Source organism: Galleria mellonella, unplaced genomic scaffold (assembly GCF_026898425.1).
Source record: "Galleria mellonella isolate WM207_F2 unplaced genomic scaffold, CSIRO_AGI_GalMel_v1 utg116, whole genome shotgun sequence".
NCBI lineage: Eukaryota > Metazoa > Arthropoda > Insecta > Lepidoptera > Pyralidae > Galleria > Galleria mellonella.
Genome location: NW_026441978.1, coordinates 2829095 through 2849477, shown reverse-complemented (window position 1 = coordinate 2849477; position 20383 = coordinate 2829095). Strand labels below are relative to the sequence as shown.

General features: G+C 34.1%; 1 protein-coding gene across 1 annotated transcript; it reads right to left on the bottom strand.

Moving 5' to 3' along the window:
- Window positions 1–19264: 19264 nt before the first annotated feature.
- On the bottom strand, window positions 19265–20134 carry LOC128200424 (uncharacterized). The gene has a single exon (XM_052893827.1). The coding sequence runs from the start codon at window positions 20132–20134 to the stop codon at window positions 19265–19267; it is 870 nt and encodes a 289-aa protein (XP_052749787.1).
- Between the last annotated feature and the right edge of the window lie 249 nt (window positions 20135–20383).

Sequence of the window (20383 nt, the reverse complement as noted above, 5' to 3'; positions counted from 1 at the left end):
AAGCAGCTGTATTTACATGGTCGTGTTTCATTTTGAAAGGTTAGACTTAGCAGTGAAATTATAGGGTATGTAGACATAATACCTTAGTCCTTTGCAATGGCAAGATACGAAGGGTACTATAGGCACCATAATGTATTCTGGAATGTCCATGGTATTATTCATATATACCTATAGATGCCGTGTGGTCCCGGCATAGAATAGGCCAACTTTTCCTTTCCCGTGGCTGTCGTAAGAGTCGACTCAGGGAGGGCGAGGGATGGGCAGCAGTGTCCGTCTTAAAACATCTCTAAAGCCTAACTGCGATTGCCAACCTGCCTGCCAAGCGTGGCAAAACCTCCTAAGGGGGAGGCTTATGTTCAGCAGTGGATATTTAATGGCTGGTATGATGTATGATGACGTATAGATGACGGTTACCATTTTCCATCTGTTGTGGTGTCAGCGTATTTACTTTTTTTAAGTCGCATTAAAACAATTTGCCGAAACTCAGTGCTAGATGCAAAATTGAAATTGCAAAATATGTATTATTAAATTGAAAATATACACGAGCAGACCAATCCTCATAAGCAGTACCCGTTCGCGAGTATGACAGATGAGCCAGCCGTTACGCTCACACATATTTTAGGCAACTCAACGAGCCATAAAATTTAACAAGATTAATTCTTGTTTTAACATAACGGTTTTTAGAGAAAATTACATGGAGGTAGAAATGAGAACAACAGACTCATTGTTAGCCTATATAGAACAGAATGATATAGAATAGAATGGAATAGAATAGAATAGGATATAATGGAATAGAATAGGATGGAATTGGATAGAATGGGATAGAATGGGATAGAATTGGATAGAATGGGATACAGTGGAATCGGAAAAAAAATATTGCCAGTAAAACAATTACAACAGAAAATACGTATATAGCTGCATAGCGATGGTTTTCAGCCAGTCCCTGTTTTAATAATATTAATATAGTAATAGTAATAGTAATAAATTTATTTGCATTAAATAGGATTTTTTTAATGGATGATGATGGAATGGTTAACCCGTCTGCGCTATCGGTATACACCGGCGGGGCACCAGTGAGGGATGATAGGTGATGATGAAGCAGGTCAGTTAGCCCACCGTGACGAATCTAACAATAAATCAATCACGATGGTTTCCAGGGGGGACCACGAGGAGGTCGACCTGACAGGGTATATTGCTAGCAATGGGGCTACTATACTATATACTACCCATTGTTAACATTCCCTTCTCCCCCCTCATTAAATAGGGTAGGTATCGTATACTGCCCTTGTATCAACAGTTTTGTCCCTCCTGCTATTTTAAGAATTTAAAAATGTGAGCAAAGTTTATGTAAATAATTACAATATAGTATGACTCACGATAGTTACTATTCGTCCGTCAGTCCGTTTGAATCTTCACACCAGTCGATGTGAATGCCTGCTAGAATGCAACTAATGTGCAATAATTCTCTATTGTGGTCACATACTCGTAGCAATAGAGCAATGTATCCGTTTGGCTTGCTGCTTAAATAAATCACTACAATTGTTGGAAAGCCGCTTTTATGTTGTGAGGCATGTCATAAGCGACAGCGGTATACTTGCAATCATCATCATCATATCAGCCTTTAACTGTCCACTGCTGAACATATCGTTTATATCCATGTATGTATATGTGTATATATGTATATATATATATTTGTATATGTGTTAATATGTATATGTGTGTGTAGGTATATGTATATAAATATAACAATGAGTAGGGATAATATTTATATTATTATATGTATCATATCTCCCATATTTAGAACTAACAAAATTTTTCATCGTGCCTCCCACCAAATTGTTTATCCTCTCCATCCAAAGGTTGCCTAGAAGAGATCGCTCTTAGCGATAAGGTCGCCCATTGTTTTCTCATTGTGATTATTTCTTGTAATTGTTTATATTTATAATAAGTTTACTATTGTAATCTTTTGGAGGAAACAATAAAGAGTATCTATCTAACATAAGTCTTCCCCTTGGAGGGTTTTGCCAGTACTTGTTACGCTTGACAGGCGGATTGGCAACCGCAGTCAGGCTGTAGAGATGTTTTAAGAGGGACGCTGCTGCCTATTCCTCGACCATTGAATTTCCTCAGTAGCCTCCTACGACCCCTACGGAAAAGGGGACGGGTGGTCCATTCTATGCCTTTATGCAATTGAAAATAAGCTTGTACCTTGAACACGATGCCTTATACAAACATTATCGTGTCCTTTTTTTTAAGTTGACCTTTATAGTATTCGATTTATCGGCACTTGATTTCGAATCAGAAGCCTTTTTTTTTTAGTGGCATTTTGGATAAAAGGATATTTATCAAGTAAAATATTTCGTTTGGGCAATTTGTTAAAAAAAACATGAGTAATTTTAATTTACACAATGTTATAATTTTAGAGCAAACTTGGTAATGTTAGCGCGAATGGCGATTCCCATTTGTTAACATTGCGCTCAACTGTTTGGCCGCTATTACAGCTCCGTCTACTATATACGGAATTGTATACGAGAATGTATAAAGAGGCACGTTATTGTTTAGAATCATGATTCCAAATTCAAATATAAATTGCTTTTTTCGTTCAATTTTGGTTTAAAAAAAAAATAAATCAAAATTGAGTAGAAAATGAAAACGTATAAAAAGTTTTTACTCTAAATAGGTACATATTTTGTTGCTAGAAATTAGTGGTGTCTGGTAGAATTTGGAATAGATTTTTTATTTTCCTTTTTATTTTTCTGTTGTTGTTTATTTCTTCATTATTTCATTATTATATATACAGTAAAATTGAAATTGGTAATTACGTTTGTACACAGATAAATTAAGAAAAAAAAAAACAAATAAAACTACATATGTTGGTTTATTTTTTTCCGTCACGAAAATCCTTGTTGCGCATTTTTTACTCAATATTTATTAATGTTATAAATATGAAAGTGAGTTTGTTTAGTTGTCTGTTTGTTACCTCATAGCGTCTTAATAACCTAACCAATCATACCTACCAAATAATATACGCATACTACATATATGAAATAATAGAGAGGGAAAGGTACAGGTTACTTTTTAACCCGGTCAGTAAACATATTCCGGTCACGCAGACGAAGTCGCGGGTAAAGGCTAATAAAAAATTAACTTACCTTGTTCTCTCGTTGATTTAAATTTCGTAACAAAACTCCAGTTGATTAGCGAGGAAACATTATACCCGGGTGGAAATCGATCCGGGTATGACTACGGATAATACGGATAAAGGTATAAGTAACACGGATATTAGGTGAGAAAGTGTGTTTCATAGTGAAGAGAAAATTAACGACCTGTATTAAAGAGCGGCGCGTATTGGACACTGGGACGCTGAGAACATATGAATTTGTTTTTTGTTTTGTTCTGTGTAATAATAAAGTAAGAAAATGTCATCGTTCTTTTTCATCCTGAGTATAAAAAGAAGAGAACAAAGTACTATATTAAACTTTGTAGAAAAAACAGCGACATCTATCATGAACATAGTCACGCACACTGATAAAAGTAGAGACGTTTCGTATCCTACATTGTTCATTTTTAAATTTAGAATATGAAATCGCGTATAAAAAATTTTAAAACATATGAATTTGTCTATGTATGCTAAGAAGTACCTATCATAGTGGTAGTATGTCGCTCTTTTAAATGGTTAAAGTCGTTAATTAACTAAAAAATAGAATGAGATCAATACGGGATTAAACATATATCCCCTTATACATAAAAGCTACAAATCTCTAATTAACCTATTTTATTTATTGAACTATTTTGTCTGCGTAATAGAACTATTACGCTAAATTTGAAAGTAATAAATCAGTGTAATAATTAAATTAGGTTTGTAGGTGGTTTTAGTTTTTATGAATAAGAGGGTAACGATAGAAATAGAAAGAAAGAAAAAAAAATTTGTGCTTAATTTTACACATAATTAAAAAATATTTAACGATAAACAAAAATGAAAAGAAAAGCACCAAAATGGTGTCACCAAGCTATGAACATAGCTTATGTTTATTCGAAAATAACACTGATTACGATACAATCAGACGAGCTGAGAATCTCCTCCTTTTTAGAGTTTCCAGTTTCCAGAACCAGCTGTGTTAAAGTCATATAATAACAGGTTCATCGTATCAGCCTTTAAATGTCCACTGCTGAAAATAAGCCTCCTCATTAGGGTATTTTGCTAGCAGTTGCCATGGCAGTTTGGCAGGCGGATTGGCAACCGCAGTTAGGCTTTAGGGATATTTTGAGATGAGACGCTGTTGCCCATCCTTCGCCCTCCCTTAGTCGCCTCCTACGACACCCTACGACTACACGGACAATAATAACAGCTTAGTATATTCTAATATTCCTGTATAGTTTATATTAATTTGTTTACATACCTATAGGGGACAGTTATTTTCAGAATTTAAATGTTTGCTAAAGTTATAAATGTGAAAGTGACTTCGTTTATTTATTATGAGTTAGGGCCTTAACTACTTAATCCGTAATTTGGCATACAAGTACTATAACAGGGAAGAACATCATAGACTATCTCAGTAAGTTTAATTTTTTTTTATACCAAAAAGGTGGCAAAAAGCATACAGCCCATCTGATGGTGAACGGTCACTGTAGTCTATGGACGCCTGCAACACTAGGAGTGTCACATGCGCGTTGCTGACCCTATTAGCTGTAAATACAAAATTATTCATAGAAATTAGTTACAATATGAATTAATTGTTTCAGTATTCGCCGATCTTTAATGTAATATAATTTAATCAACGGTTAGCCTTATTAAATAGTCAATGTGACGCCGTGCAATATCACTATATTACATAAATGGCTACCAACATCGAAAGAGATGAGAGTGTTGCCAACATTTTAAGTAAATCTACCAGTAGGTATCTATAATAACTAATTTCAGTGAAATTGTTTATATTAAATTTCATTTTTAATTGTAAATATTTAATACCATTTTTTATAAATTGAATAAAGAAATAACTTAAATGAACTTTAATAAACTTTTGTCATTGAAATGTTGATGAAACATTAATATGAAAAAGACATGGAACTAGGGGAAAAAACAATATTTTGCTTGGATGATTATTTAAAATTTTATTGGGCAATAAATCAGTTTCGTATTTTTTAAAATCATGAAATCATCACATTGGATCATTACTATCGATCCAGAATTACGAAAAATATTGCGTTGTATGTAACGTTGAAGTAGACACGTTGCCTTTTGTAAATATGATCTCGGGTTCGAGTACTGGTGGTTATATTATAAAATTGATTAATTAAACATATATTCCAAATGTTATTTTTTGTTTTTATCTAATTAGATATTCTTTTATTCTCTAACTAATATAATTAGAATATTTACGAGTATTTTAAATAAAACATTTTTTTTTAAAAGCTCAAATTTCTCAGCGGGTTATATAGGTTATAGGGCTCGGATTTTTTTTTTTGCGTGACTGAATCCAAAACGAATATATCCGCAAAAGAACCAAAGAACCTACATAGCCCAAAGGATATGCAAGCTGCAGTGGTAATAGGCTGGTCACATAGCTCGAAGGATCGACAACCAATAGTGAAGAAGAAATCATGGGTGATGTCTATGTTTAGCAGTGGACAGATAATGGCTGAGTTGATGATGATGATGAAAGCATTTTCTTATTTACCTAGATTGATTAAAAAGATATTGCGATATTTAGTAGAAACGTAAACAAAAGTAGTAGGGCCCGTGTCGTTAATAAATAATTGTTATACTACAGCTAGAGCTACCAAAATGGTAGAATTTCCCAGAGGCGGCCACTCCAAATCGAAAATGATTTTCCAGAGGGTATTCAATTTACGAGATGCTTCGGTAAGCCTCAGTTATTGGTATCTATTGTTCAGTAAATATTCTGCAGCGCTCGACAAGCGTCGAGGGTTATATCCTTATAATTATGTATTTCTCTTAGTTTCAACAGTAGTTTGAATTAAAATGCATTTTAGTTAAAGAAATATACATAAAGTATAAGCTATTCAGTCCGCGATAACCATTTTCCTTATGCCAGTTTGTTATTTGAAATTGTATAAAGATTCATTGCTGATTCATTCATCATCATCATATCAGCTAATGTATCTAATAATGTAGCCAGAAGCTGCCATGCTTGGCGGGTTACCAACCGCAGTGAAGTTTTGGTGCTGTTTTAAGAGAGACGCTGCTGTGCATGTCTCGACCCTTTAATCGTTCCTTTTATCGCCTCTTACTGTACCTGCGGGAAAAGAAGAGGTGGCCCATTCTAAGGTGGGACCACACGACATGTAATATAAAGAATATATAGGCGTAATCTTTATTGTTAGTATCATTTTACCTAAGTTTTATTAGTAAAACTAAACGTTATTCCCAAACAAATATGGGTCGAAAAATATCAAAAAAATTACAGCCTACAGCTTGCCATATTAATACGGCGTCTTTAACTGTTTGTTGTTTGCTTGTCATCGGTTGCCAACTGGCTAACCAAGCATGGCAATTATTGGCAAAACCCCCCAATAGAGAGCCCTTTGTGCACCAGTGGACAGTTAATGACTAATATGATGGTATAGCGTGGATAAATTCTTAGTTTCACATATACCTGACGACTCCAATATTATCCTATATAAAGCAGTAATTCCCAGTGCATAGCACTTTTATACACATTGATCCGGATACGACCCTACGGCCGTAAATGCATCGTGTTATTTACGACATCAGTGATATATTGCACTCGTAGGATGCACTATAAGTTTACGATGTTAACCGACCCTCTGCACCAGAGAACATTCACACATAAAGTAAAAGGAAGAAACCGTATTTCTTTCGTATAACCGTTGAAATAAATGTACTGGCTGGAAAGGCCATTTAGGCACACTTTTTTTTCGTGAAAACGGCAGTGTCACCAAAATGTCACTTCCCTTCAAATGTATTATAGGTCGAGAGGATTTATATTTCTCGCAAATTTATTTGCATTCATCAAGTAATTTTACAATATAATGCGACTTGCTGTATGATCCCGGCATAGAAGATTACCTCTCCCATTCCTGTAGGTGTCGTAAGAGGCGACTAAGGGAATAGTCGAGGGATGGGCTGTAGCGTCCTTCTCCAAACATCAGTAAAGCCTAACTATGGTTGCTAACTGGCCTGCTAAGCGTGGCAACTACTGGCAAAATCCCCCAAGTCCTATATTCAGCAGTGGATACTTAACGGCTGATATGATAACGCGACTTACGAGTATACTATTCCTGTGGTATTTTTTATTTATAAGCTTTGATTGGTTTAATTCTTAATAAGATAAAGGTCGTCTGCTTACTAATAACATTGTTATTAATCTTATTTAAATGGGGGGAAAGGGATTGTTAGTAATGGAGACTGAGAATCCCATTGCTAGCAATATACCCAACCAAGTCGACCTCTTTTCGGTTCCCCTGGAAACTATCATGGTTAATTCCTGATGAATTCATCATGGTGGGCTAACTGGCCTGTTTTCATTTTCATCTGTCACCCTTCACTGGTGCTCCGCCAGCGTATCCCGTTAGCGTAGGCGGGGTACCATACCATTTTCACCCATCAAAAAAAAAAAGTCTTCACGCGCTTTAAACTGTCCGCTGAACTTAATGTCTTTAAACAATCAGGGCTGTCCATTCTTTAAAATTATAATTATTAATCGAGGTGCAAACATCGCAGACGCATAATGCGTTTTGATTACTCGTATATATGTCAGCTTTATATTACATTAGTTTATAAATTTAAATAAGATTTTTTTCGATGGGTGACTCCGCCTGCGCTAACGAGATACGCTGGCGGTGTACCAGTGAAGGGTGATAGATGAGAATGAAAACAGGCCAGTTAGCCCATCATGATGAATTCATCAGGAATTAACCATGATAGTTTCCAGGGAGAACCGCGTGGAGGTCGACCTGGTTGGGTATATTGCTAGCAATGGGATTCTCAGTCTCCATTACTAACAATCCCTTTCCCCCCATAAGCGTGAAGGTATTATTGTTGTATTCGCGGGAGTGTCACTTCCATTAATTCTTATTCTTTTGACGTAATACAGTAAACAGACTTTCTAGACGTTGGTTAATGTTAGTTGAGCTCAGTGAAATAAAGGATCGAAAATGTTCACTTACATTGAATTAGTTATATACATCGGATCTTTCTTTAACACATCATGACCTAGTTTTTAAACGTAGCTTTGTTTTTATGAAAGAAATATGTTGATTGATTGTATTAAAAAGCACCTTATGTATTTCTCCATTACAAATATTACATATATACAAAATTTTGTTTTATTAATTCAGTAAGAGATAGCAAACGAGCAAATTCATTTTCTTCTTTTGTCATTTAAGAGTTTCCTCTTGTCGGTGCAACTAATTCATGCATCTTCCTCCAGCCAGCTCTATCCCAGGCCATATCCTTTATCTCCCTATACGACATGACGCCTAGTGTTTCCTTTATCTGTTTATAAATTCATTTTACATTTACAATTTTACATTTTCTTGATTATTGATGATTATTTCTATTGTTAAATAATAACGTAAGTCACACTGTATTGTAATTATTTATGTTGCTTTTATTCATGTTTTAAATTGATTGCTGCTCTCTACACAGCTGTGAACCGCGCTCATGAATTTGGCTACTATTAAGTTGGAAACAATTCAGGCATCCCTGAATTTAAGACAAATATTTCTGTTCATAAATCCATTATGGATTGTGATCGTGTGACACCCTTGAAAAATACTATATCTCTTTTGATAAAAATATTCCAGTCGATACTCTTTCAAAATTCACACAATAACATTATCGCATTAATGTTAGTAATATAACAAAACCGTAACTAGTTGATGTCTGTACATGGGAAATATTTGAGAAAAAATACAAGAGGGGTCTAAATAAGACCATTAAGAGGCAAAACAATAATTTTTAGAAATATTATCTAAAGGTCTGTCTGTTTATCTATTAGAAATATTGTACACAAGTCTGTCTTTTTATCTTTCAGTGTTTGCCCTGGTATCATGCAAAAACAACTACACCCAATTGGATGGAGTTTTCACAGTTGTATTTTTGTAGGTCTACATTAAAAACTGGTATATATTTTATATTATTATTCTAACTAAAAGTTGTTTTTTTTTTTTAGTATTGAAACTTTTCCTACGTTTGAAATCTATGCAGACGAAGTAGCGGGCTAAAGCTAGTATTTTTTTTTGATGAGTGAAAATGGTATGGTAGCCCCGCCTGCGCTAACGGTATACGCTGGCGTAGTTAAGGGATATATGTTAGATGAGAATGAAAACAGGCCAGTTAGTCCATCATGATGAATTCATCAGGAAATAACCATGATAGTTTCCAGGGGAACCGCGAGGAGGTCGACCTGGTTGGGTATATTGCTAGCAATGGGATTCTCAGTCTCCATTACTAACAATCCCTTTCCCCCCTAAAGCTGGTATTGTATATTTTAATAAACATAAACATAGTAAATTACTTTATAAGATCCACAGTAATAACCAATATTCGATATGCTATTAAGGAGGCTTAGTTGGTCGCCTAATTGAATTGTATGATTTATGTAACAATTACGCGAGAGCAAGGGGAGCTTTGTTAAGTGGTTTCCTGTAACATCGATGAGTACAGGGTTTCAGGTGGTGTAACACTGCTTATGGTGGTAGCTAGGTATGTACATTAAAACAGACAGTAACTTTTGAAATGAAATACATGCATCTGATTCTATAATATGTTTTAATTATTTTTTTTTTTAATTTATATTTTTAATTTTAAATAATACTTTTTTTATGCAACTTAAAATGGCTGATAATCTGACGGCCCACCTGATGGAAAGTAGTAACCATCGCCTATAGACATGAGACTATAGACATAACAGAGTATACTGTTTCGCCCATGATACTTTCCATGCGTCACCATTACTGAGGAGACTCAGGTGTTATTCCTCTGTACCCAGTAAATTCACTGCCATATCTCACCCTCCCAACTGAAATACAGCTATGCAAACACAACTGCTTTACGGTAGAAACGCGAATGGGACAGAGGTGCCCAAGCAAATGACTTTTGTACAAAGTCTCCCTCTGGTAAAATTAAATTATATTATGTGATTAAATGCAATGAGAATAAACTCATTACATACATTATTTTTAAAACTGTATTATTTTTAAAACTTATGTTCATATTTTATTTGGTGTCTAAATATAATTACATATATAACGGGAAATGAATGAACTCTCTGTATTTTTGTCGTTTCCGATAATTGTTTCGACTTCATCCGGAAATCTTATTCAGGAACGTTTGACGTTTTTCGTCACGGCGTCTCGCCTTGCACGTGAGTTTATTATTCGTTACATGTGTACAATAAACAGTTTTAAAATTATAAGCATAGGTCACGTAGTACTAAGTTTGGTACCTATTTAACTGTTTTAAATTATGTAGGCATGCAAATATAATTTTTTTTTTTATGCAGCTCAGAATGGCAAACAAGTGGCTGCCAACTTCTATCTCTTGGAGTTGTAGTTTTATAATATTTTTACATATAATTATTTAAAAATAGGTATACCAATATTGGTTTGCTAATTGACAAATCGGATTATCATACTTTGAGTTAAAATTTATTGAAGTTGAAATTTTATACAAAACTGTTCGGCTTGCAAGTACATGACGATGGACGAGTTATGTATTTCAATCTCTAATAAAGTACTTGCTATGCCATTTTTATTAGTTTGTTTAATTCTACAACGATTAGAATGCATGAGAGCGGCAACGTTTGTTTCAGAGACTTGGTCAAAATAAAGTGTTCATATTCTGGGAATATCAAGAGGAAATCACAAGCGGACGGTCTAGATATCAAAAGTGTAGCGGGCTATATTAAATTCAGATGGAAGGATTACAACATTCGCTGGCTGCCGAGCTGCAGGGCCCCGGGGCCCGAAAAAATTCCCGCCCCTGAATAATTCAAGCACAATCACTGGCTAACTCATTTATTCATAAGCCGCCGGTCCGTGCGGACCTGTTATTTACATTTTGTGTCTGACGCTGATTTCCCTGAGATATGCCAGAATAAACTATTGCTGAACTTGTTTGATGTGCAAATGGTAGGTACTTTTATTGCTCGCAAGCACATTTGTCAGGGTATCTACGCTCCGTGTGTTGGTGCAGTTATACCAAATGTCTGTTTGGAGATTTGAAAATGGCCCTTCAGTGTCCCGTACTGTTGTGTTGAAACGCTGTGAATTTTATTAATACAGTACAATTGTAAGTAGAAGATATCTGTATATTTTTTTAATGTAATTTAGAAAGAAAAATAAGATATGCAAAGTGGTACCGTCGCCTATAGACATGAACAGTACAATGGACCTAACAGAGTATACTGTTTCGCCCATGATACCCCCAATGCGTTGCCTTTCCTGACGACTAAGGTATGCCTCTGTAACCTTTAAATTCATTGCCATATCCCACACTTTAAACTGAAACACAGCCATGCAAACACAACTATATATATATATATATATATATATATATATATATATATATATATATATTCAATATTAAATGTTTCTATGTTTTTTTCCGATATTATGCAAAAACTACTAAATTAGAAGAATAATTACATTCCTGTAGTCTGTTGACCTCAAAATCTGTTGTATGATTTATCATGATACGCCTTCCAAAAGTGGTCTATTTCATTCAGTCTCTTATTTCTTAAAAATAGGTAGTTTTATATAAAAAGGTAGAGTAAATGTTGAGTTCCGTCGATTCCTATGTAAACTAATATTGTAAACAGATATTATAAAAACCAAATTTGCACAGAGATTCTTTGTATACAGCAGACGAAGAATAGGAAAGATTTTTGGAAGAACAACTAAAGAGGTTTGAAAGATTGATGGAAGTTTATCTGTGTATTTGAAATGAGGTCACGATGACAAAGCTGAGAGAAATGACCTATTTTAAATAAAGAAACGAGAAGAAAATATTATGTGAATCGAATACACAGAATGTTTGCATATACGTATGCTTCTATACACCTCACGTACATTGGATTTTTTTACTGATGAAGAGCCCCGTGATTGATCACTATCTTACTTGATGGAAAGTGATGATGACAAAGAATTCGAGGGTCTACAAATAGGAACATATAATAATAACATTTGCTTTGAACTAGTCTAAATTTAATGTAATAACTACCGGTTTAACTTACCTGTAATTAGATCGAAAAAGCACAACTAGTTTCGGAATCAATTCATGATCCTTAGTCATGAGCGATTGTGATGCGAGCACGTGTCAACTGCGTACCTTGGCTCGCTGAGCATGAGCTGTAACCGCTTGCGGCATCGTCACAGATAAAAAAGATCGCGTTCGGAACTCTTCGGCTATGAACGAATGGTCTCCGTAGTCTCTTGTCTAACGTGTTATTGTTAATAGTTGTGTTGGTAAGCCGTTGTGTACATACAGTGCTCACAGTTTTATGTGGTTGGAAAAATATAAGTAGAGAGATAGTTTCACTCATTGGTCGTATACATAATTAAGGGAGTAACAAACTGCTTTTTGTGTCAATGATATAGGGTTGGACTTTCTCTCCCTGTTTGTTATTCAATCATGTAAACAAGTTTTAAATGGTCGAATGCATTTCGACAAAATTTCTCATACAAACACACAAATATACCTCGTCTAATAGGATTAACGTGTGGAATGAATGAAGTAAAATTGGATCGCATTAGACCAGCCTTTCCCAAAGTGGGTGATAACGCCCCCTTGTGGGCGCTGTAGGTTTAAAGGGGGGCGGTAAGAGAGCCAGAAAAAAAAAACGGGGACGTTAGGTAGAAGCTTAGGGCGTGATTTGTTGATCTTGAAGTAATAGTGGTTTTTAGGTAGGTGAAAAAACGGGGGCGCTAAAAAATAATTTATACTTAAAGTGGGCAGTAGACAAAATAAGTTTGGGAACCCCTGTATTAGTCGAACAAAAATACGTGTTTAACCTCTTTGATGTTAAAGGCAAAACTTCATTAACATTCCTAACGCTGAATCTCGGAGGGGGGCGGGATTATTAGTAACAGGGTCTATCTGACCCATTGCCAGCAATACACTCTATCAGGTCGATCTCCACGTGGTTCCCCCTGGAAACCATTATGATTAATTCTAGTGGAATTTGTCATGATGGGCTAACTGACCTGCTTTCATCTGTTGAAGTTTTAATACTGGCTGTTGGCACTGAGGTTTTTTAGAACAATGTATTATTTTTAAGCTTGTTTCTATGTCAGATTTTTATAAGACATGTCTCGTATATTTTTCACTAAACTTATTATTTTATATCACAAATACATATATGTTTTATTACTGCATCCTGCTATTTACAACATCATCGTCACCTATCATCGCTCATTGGTGCCTCACCAGCGTATACTGACAGCGTAGGGGTGGGGGGGTTACCATTCCATTATCACCTAGCGAAAAAAATTTCGCTGAACGTCTTCAAAATTTCCTAGAAATGTTACTACGCTCAAGTTTTCAACCTAATCCCTGCAGATACATAAATAATAAGAAAAATTAGTAAACTTTGATATTGTAGAATACAAATAAATTATTAACAAGTCAAAGCAACGACCGACTGAAGTCGACAAAACAACATTTTGGACTCAATCAAAGAATTAATTACTTCAACGAGTTTGATTCGGGCTGATTCACTTTTGATTCGCTGGTGATTTTCTATTTCGACACGAGCTCATCGATTCTTTTTATCGTATTGGCGAATGTGTAGCTAGCTTTCTATCTGAATAAATAATATCACTTTATTTTATTATTTTGTATAATTAGTTTAAATACTTGTATAATATCTATATTCTAATTTATTCCTATTCTAAAGACCGTAATAAATAAATAATTGGTGGTAATAATTAGCAGAAAACGGCCATCTTTTATAGAAATTCCATCAGATATTTTTGTTTTCTGCATAATTCAATTATTGAAGACTAGCTTTTATCACCGACTTCGTCTGCATCATCGGGAAATGTTTGCTATGGCACACTCACAAACGAAAGTTGCATTTGGTTTTATGTATTTTTTTGCCATTTATGTTATCTCGCTTTTTTTTTTGTATATGTATGTTGTAATTTGTGTGCTGTAAGTAAGTAATGCAAATAAATTATCTATCTATCTATCTAAATGGAATAAAAGGTAGCTTATAAGATTCGCTGTCTCATATAGTATGTGTATACAAAATTTGGTTAAACTGTTAAGGCGATATAAGGCAATAAACAAACAAATTCGCTTACACAAATTTATAATAATATAGTAAGTATAATAGATGTGATTTTCCAATCAATTTGAAAAAGGAGTTTTCCTTAAAAGCAGTTAGGCTTTTAGTGATGTTTTAAAAAAGACGCTGCTGCCAACCCCTTGACCAATACACTCTTTTAGTCGCCTCTTACGACACCTATGGGAAAATAAGAGGTGGCTCATTCTATGCCGGTACCACCCAGCTTATAGAAAATAAGTAGTTACTATCGACTGAAGACTAGATTTAATCTTCATGGTCGAGAGATGGTCAACAGTGTCCCCCACACTGCTGTATATCGCTTGATCATTAAGTTCCCTTACTCGCTTCTTTCAATGCCCTTATGTATGTTTATTTACATAAACATTTTGTAAATAAAAAAAAAAAATAGTAAAAGAGAACTATGATCTCAACCGGAGTCAATGAATCTCTGAGGCCCTTTAGTGTTATTGTTAAAAGGTGGGAGTTTTAATAAGAAACCAATACAAGGGCTGTTATAAATTGGAATTTGGTTACAGTTGTGAATCAGAAAATCGTCGATTGATATTTTAAAAGCAGTTGCCCGTAGAAATTGTTTGTTTGGTTTCCAATTGTTTTACAGTTCACCGGCTGCTTTGTTATTTTGCAAGGAAAATCTAATTCTCATTTTAGAAGTAGGTTAACGAACGGAATTTTTAAATTAGTTACTAGAAACTTGTTTATCATCGTCTGAAATACTATCATCATCCAAGTGAGAGGCTAAGTATGAAAAAGAGAGTTCACTTTACATTACTTTACTTTATTGATATTTGATTGATTAATCTCGAGACAGGGGGTTTCGAGGTTTTTTTTATACAACTTAGAATTGCAAACAAGCTGACGGCCCACCTGATGGAAAGTGGTAACCGTCGCCTATAGACATGAGCCAGACTACACTGTTTCGCCCATGATACCCTCTATGCGTTGCCATTCCTGAGGACTCAGGTGTTATTCCTCTGTACCCAGTAAATTCACGCCATATTCCACCCTACAAACCGAAACACAGCCATGCAAATACAACTGCTATATGGTTGAAACACGAATGGGACAGAGGTACCCAAGCAATCGACTTTTATACAAAGTCTCCCTCTGGTAAAATCAGGTTAATCAATACGTACAATTCCTGTTTCCTGTATGTGTGCGAACGTGCGTGCATGCGTGTGTGTGTGTGTGTGTGTGTGTGTGTGTGTGTGTGTGTGTGTGTGTGTGTGTGTGTGTGTGTGTGTGTGTGTATGTGTGTGTGTGTGTGTGTGTGTGTGTGTGTGTGTGTGTGTGTGTGTGTGTGTGTGTTACTGTTTTATTTCCATAATCTTTTCCGTTTCTTGGTAACTAAGGGAACTCAAATATTGAAATAACTTTCTCTTTAATATATATTTAGTAGTATTGTATATGTTAATTTTTTGTTTATATGATTATATATTCTACCTGCACGGAAATATAAAAATTTTTGAGCAAACGTTGTCTTCACGGAGGTAGATCTACCCAAAGCATAATTTCTTCTACTCATTAAAATATTTTTACTTGTGTTTATACTTAATCTTGTATGTTGATAACGCGCAACATATAATAAGTAAAGCTGTCTAACTGTAAGAAATCCCGCATCTTTATATAATTGATCAGTAGGATATAGTTTAGTTTTAAATAGACATACTTTTAAAAGCATTCTTTGCGCTCTTTCCAACTCCAGCAGAATGTATTTGGGCGATCCGCCCCAAATTTTAATGCAGTATGTTAAAATAGATTCCACTAGTGCAAAATATATTATTTTCATAGTGCGTTTATCTGCAATACATCGGAGGTATTAAAACAGGTAAGTCAATTTTCTAATTTTTTGTGATACCATGTGTATATGATCATTAAATCTAAGCTTTCTGTCTATAATAACACCCAAGTATTTTATATTATCAACCATTGTGAGTGTTGGGCATGTACATTGAACATTAAAATCAAAAGAACAGTTATGAGCAATAAGGGGAAAAGCATCTAGATTACTTTGTTGATTTTTTATTGTATATATCATATACTTGGTTTTACCAGCATTCAGTGATAACTTGTTATGAGCAAGCCAAAGACAAACAGTCGTAAATCCATTTTGTGCTATATATTTAAGCTCTTCCCAAGTTTTTGCATAGAATGTTAGTGCAGTATCATCTGCATATGTGGTAACTCTACAATTCAATAAGTTAAGTTTACAGAGATCGTTTATGTAACAGAGAAAAAGTGTAGGTCCTAAAATACTCCCTTGTGGCACGCCGTAAATAACAGAAGCTTCATTACTAATTAACTCTCCAATTTTAACACATTGTGTTCTGTCAGTCAGGTAACTTGACAATAATGTAAGTGGAGTGCCACGTATGCCCAGAAGTTCCAATTTATTAAGGAGGTGAGGAACAGACACAGTATCGAAGGCCTTAGCAAGATCGATAAATATTGATAAACACTTCCTATTTTTATCCAAATGTTGTACCACAAATTCGGTCAAGGCTTGTACTGCATCATCAGTCGATCGACCAGAGCGAAAACCATACTGAGTATCAGCTAATAATTTATATTTTTCTAAATATTTCAAAAGTCTGGTATTAATGATACGTTCAAATATTTTTGAAAATGTATTGAGAATCGATATTGGACGATAGTCATTTACTTTAGACCTATCTCCTGCCTTAAATATTGGGAGAATAATGGATTTTTTAAGGGCTCTTGGAAATATACCCCTCTCTATGCATCTATTAAACAGATCTGCAAGAACAGGTGATATCAAGTCTGCAATTGACTTCAGTGCTTTCGCACTAATAAAATCCCAGCCAGGTGAGCAGTCACTTTTTAATCCATTAATAATTTGCTCAACCTCTGTGCTGTCTGTAGGCAAAAGTATAAACGAATTTGAAGTCCCTGGCGAATTCTTTGACATAGATACTGTTTGAGAAGATACATTTATAGGAATATTTTCAGCTAATCGTTTTTCTATATTGGCAAAGAAGTTATTTATCTCATTTATAGAGTTCGAAGTATTATCTGTCAAAAGTTCGTGTGGGACGGAATTTTGAGTATTAATATGAGTCACTGTTTTAATTGTATTCCATAACTTTTTTGAATTGTTTTTAGAATTTAATAGTTGATCGCGTTCATACTGTTTCTTTAATTTTTTTAACATATTATTACAATAATTTCGATAGCGGATATACGTTACTTTTAAAATGATATTGTTCGGTTCTGCTTTGATCTTTTTGTGCATTCCGTCCCTATTTTTTATGCAACGAAGTAAACCCTGTGTGATCCAGGGTTTAATTGTTATTTTTGTTCGTGGTACTTTAATACAAATCGTATTATTTAAAATTATTTTAGATAATGTATCAATAAATATATTCATAGCCATGTCCGGGTCCCTTTCCTTATATATAGTTGCAACATTCATTTTAGTAGTACATTCAGAATGAAACGATTTATAATCAAATTTGTGTAAAGTTTTTTTGACAGATATGTTGCGTAAATGGTCTTTATGGTCTTTACTTAAACAAAGTAAAACAGCTTCATGATCAGTTATTGAAGTCTGTAGTGTAAAGGTATATGCTGGAGATTTTGTTTTTAGTATAACGTGATCTAAACAACTGTTAGTTCTAGTTGCATCATAACTGGTAGGCAATAGGCCATGATAAGACAAGGTATCGAGATAAGCAGATACAGTAGCATTTGTGTTGCGAATATTTATATTGATATCTCCCACTATTATTATATTAGAGTATGAAGTTAATGTAGAAAGCAGTTTATGTAAGGATTCTAGAAAGGTATCTATCTTTACAAAACTTGGTGGTCTATATATTGTAATTAAGATTGTACTCTTATTTATTTCTATAATTAAACAATTTGCTTCTAGAAATTCAGGCTCAGTGACCTTACAAACAATGTGATTGCGAGTATAAACTACTACTCCATCATTTTGATTATACGATTTATTTGTTTTATATATTTTATACCCGTCTAAGTGAGGTATTTGAATTAAATGAGATAGCCAACATTCAGATAGTACAATTATATCACAATCAAAATTAAATCTTGTTAACATTACATTAAGGTTATTAAAATTACAGTTTATGCTACGAATATTTTGTTGTAGTATTTTTAAATATTTATTTGAATTATTTAAATAAGAGGTACAATTCTCTGGATCACAACTTATAGGTATCGAAAGATTAAAATTATCTATGGAGTTTAATAAATCAGGTAAACTATTGAATTTTAATTATATATAATACACAGGAACAGTATTGAGGAGTTATAATTCTTCCTAATATATAACTTTGTTTTGCGGCAAAAGTAACACATAGTTTGCATTGCATTATAGTTTGTATATATTTGTAATAATATAATATATTTACATATATGCCTATAAGGAGTAAATATTGATTATAGGGAGTATAATATGCGCATGTATAATAATATGCGTTATAACAATTGCTGCGGATATTATGGATTAGTATAAAAAGTGAAAGTAATGTGAGTGTTTCTGTATATGTAATAAAATGTTTGTATATTATATTACGAATTATGATTGTAGTGTGTAGTATTTCTGTATATTTTTGTAGTATGATTTTGTAATTGAAGTGGTTGTTGTTTATTAATGAAAAGAGTGAGAACAAAAAAGGCAATACTTCTATGCATGCATGAAATTCAATGTACATATTATATGTGAGAATAGTCAATAATATTAGTACATATCTTTGTAGTAAAATATTGTTGTGAAAATATATTTCATAAATTGATGATTGTGAGTATACAAAAACTATTTTATATATAACGTTAGATGTGAGAGTAATGTGTACCATTTGTGTATATTTATTTAGTATGACACTGTATTGTGTTTTACAAAAAGAAATATAAAAAATATAAACAATTTCAACACACACAAGAGTAAGCGAAATAAGTATTATAAAATATAATTTTACAGATATTAGTCATTTAGTGGCCAGATTCTGTAGGTCTTCCTCACTGCCAATACGCATAGCCGGATCTCCCTGCCTCCTACGTACAAAAATGTTTCCATGAGACGTCCAAGCAAAGTTATAATCGTATGACTTGGCGAAGTTCCTCGTAAGGTAGAATAGTTTTTTAGCATTAGCTGTAAGCGACTCAGACACATAAACTTGTTTTGCTGTGCCTGGGATACCCAGATCTGAAGACTTAAGGAAATTCCCTTTATTTGTACGATTAAATTGTTTAATCGATTGAAGCAAATTATCTTTGACCAAATCAGACGTGAACTCCACAATAATCGGTTTATTTTCTCCCGAACTTTGCATTCTAAATAGATTTTTGATATCAGTTTTTTCTATGGGAACCTGAGCAACCTTTCCTAACGTGAATATAACATCCGATAAAGAAGAAGCCGTTTCATTAACTAACACAGGGACGTTGCGAATTTCCATGGTTGAAGATCGACACCTTTTTTCTAATTTTTCTATCCTGCTTTCCAAAGATTTAATATATAATTTATTTTCCTTTTTTTCCTCTAAAAGCGTTTCGATCATAACTTTCATATCTTCGTACTGCTTGGATATAAATTCCATAGAAGTATGTATTTCAAGTTGCTTATCTGAAATTTTACAAAGAAATGTCTCCATTTTTTTCTCTTGTTTACTCTGCCATATCTTAAGCATTTCTTCCATTCTAGATAGCATAGACTCACAATCATCATTTTGCTTCCTTTTTAATGGGCGCATAGTTGAATGTTCAATTTCATTTAAGTTTGGAGTTGAGGAAGCATGTTTTTCTCTAAGAGATACTGATTTAGAATCATCCTTGGTCGGAGTTCTTTGCATTGACATCTTACAGGTATTCTATGTAGTTAATTATAGAAAAGATCCAAATAAATGCAGTAGTTCCAACAAAAATAAAAAACTGTAGGGTAGTGTAAGAAATTTACACACGTACAGGCCTATATTTAGGGCTATTTAATGTTCCAACAGCAAACTAAATATATCTGCGGTTAAACAATAGCACCTTCAGTTACCTGCGGTAATTGCTTCAAACTGCCACGCCCCATAAAACTTGCTTAGGCGCAGGTGGGCGGGATC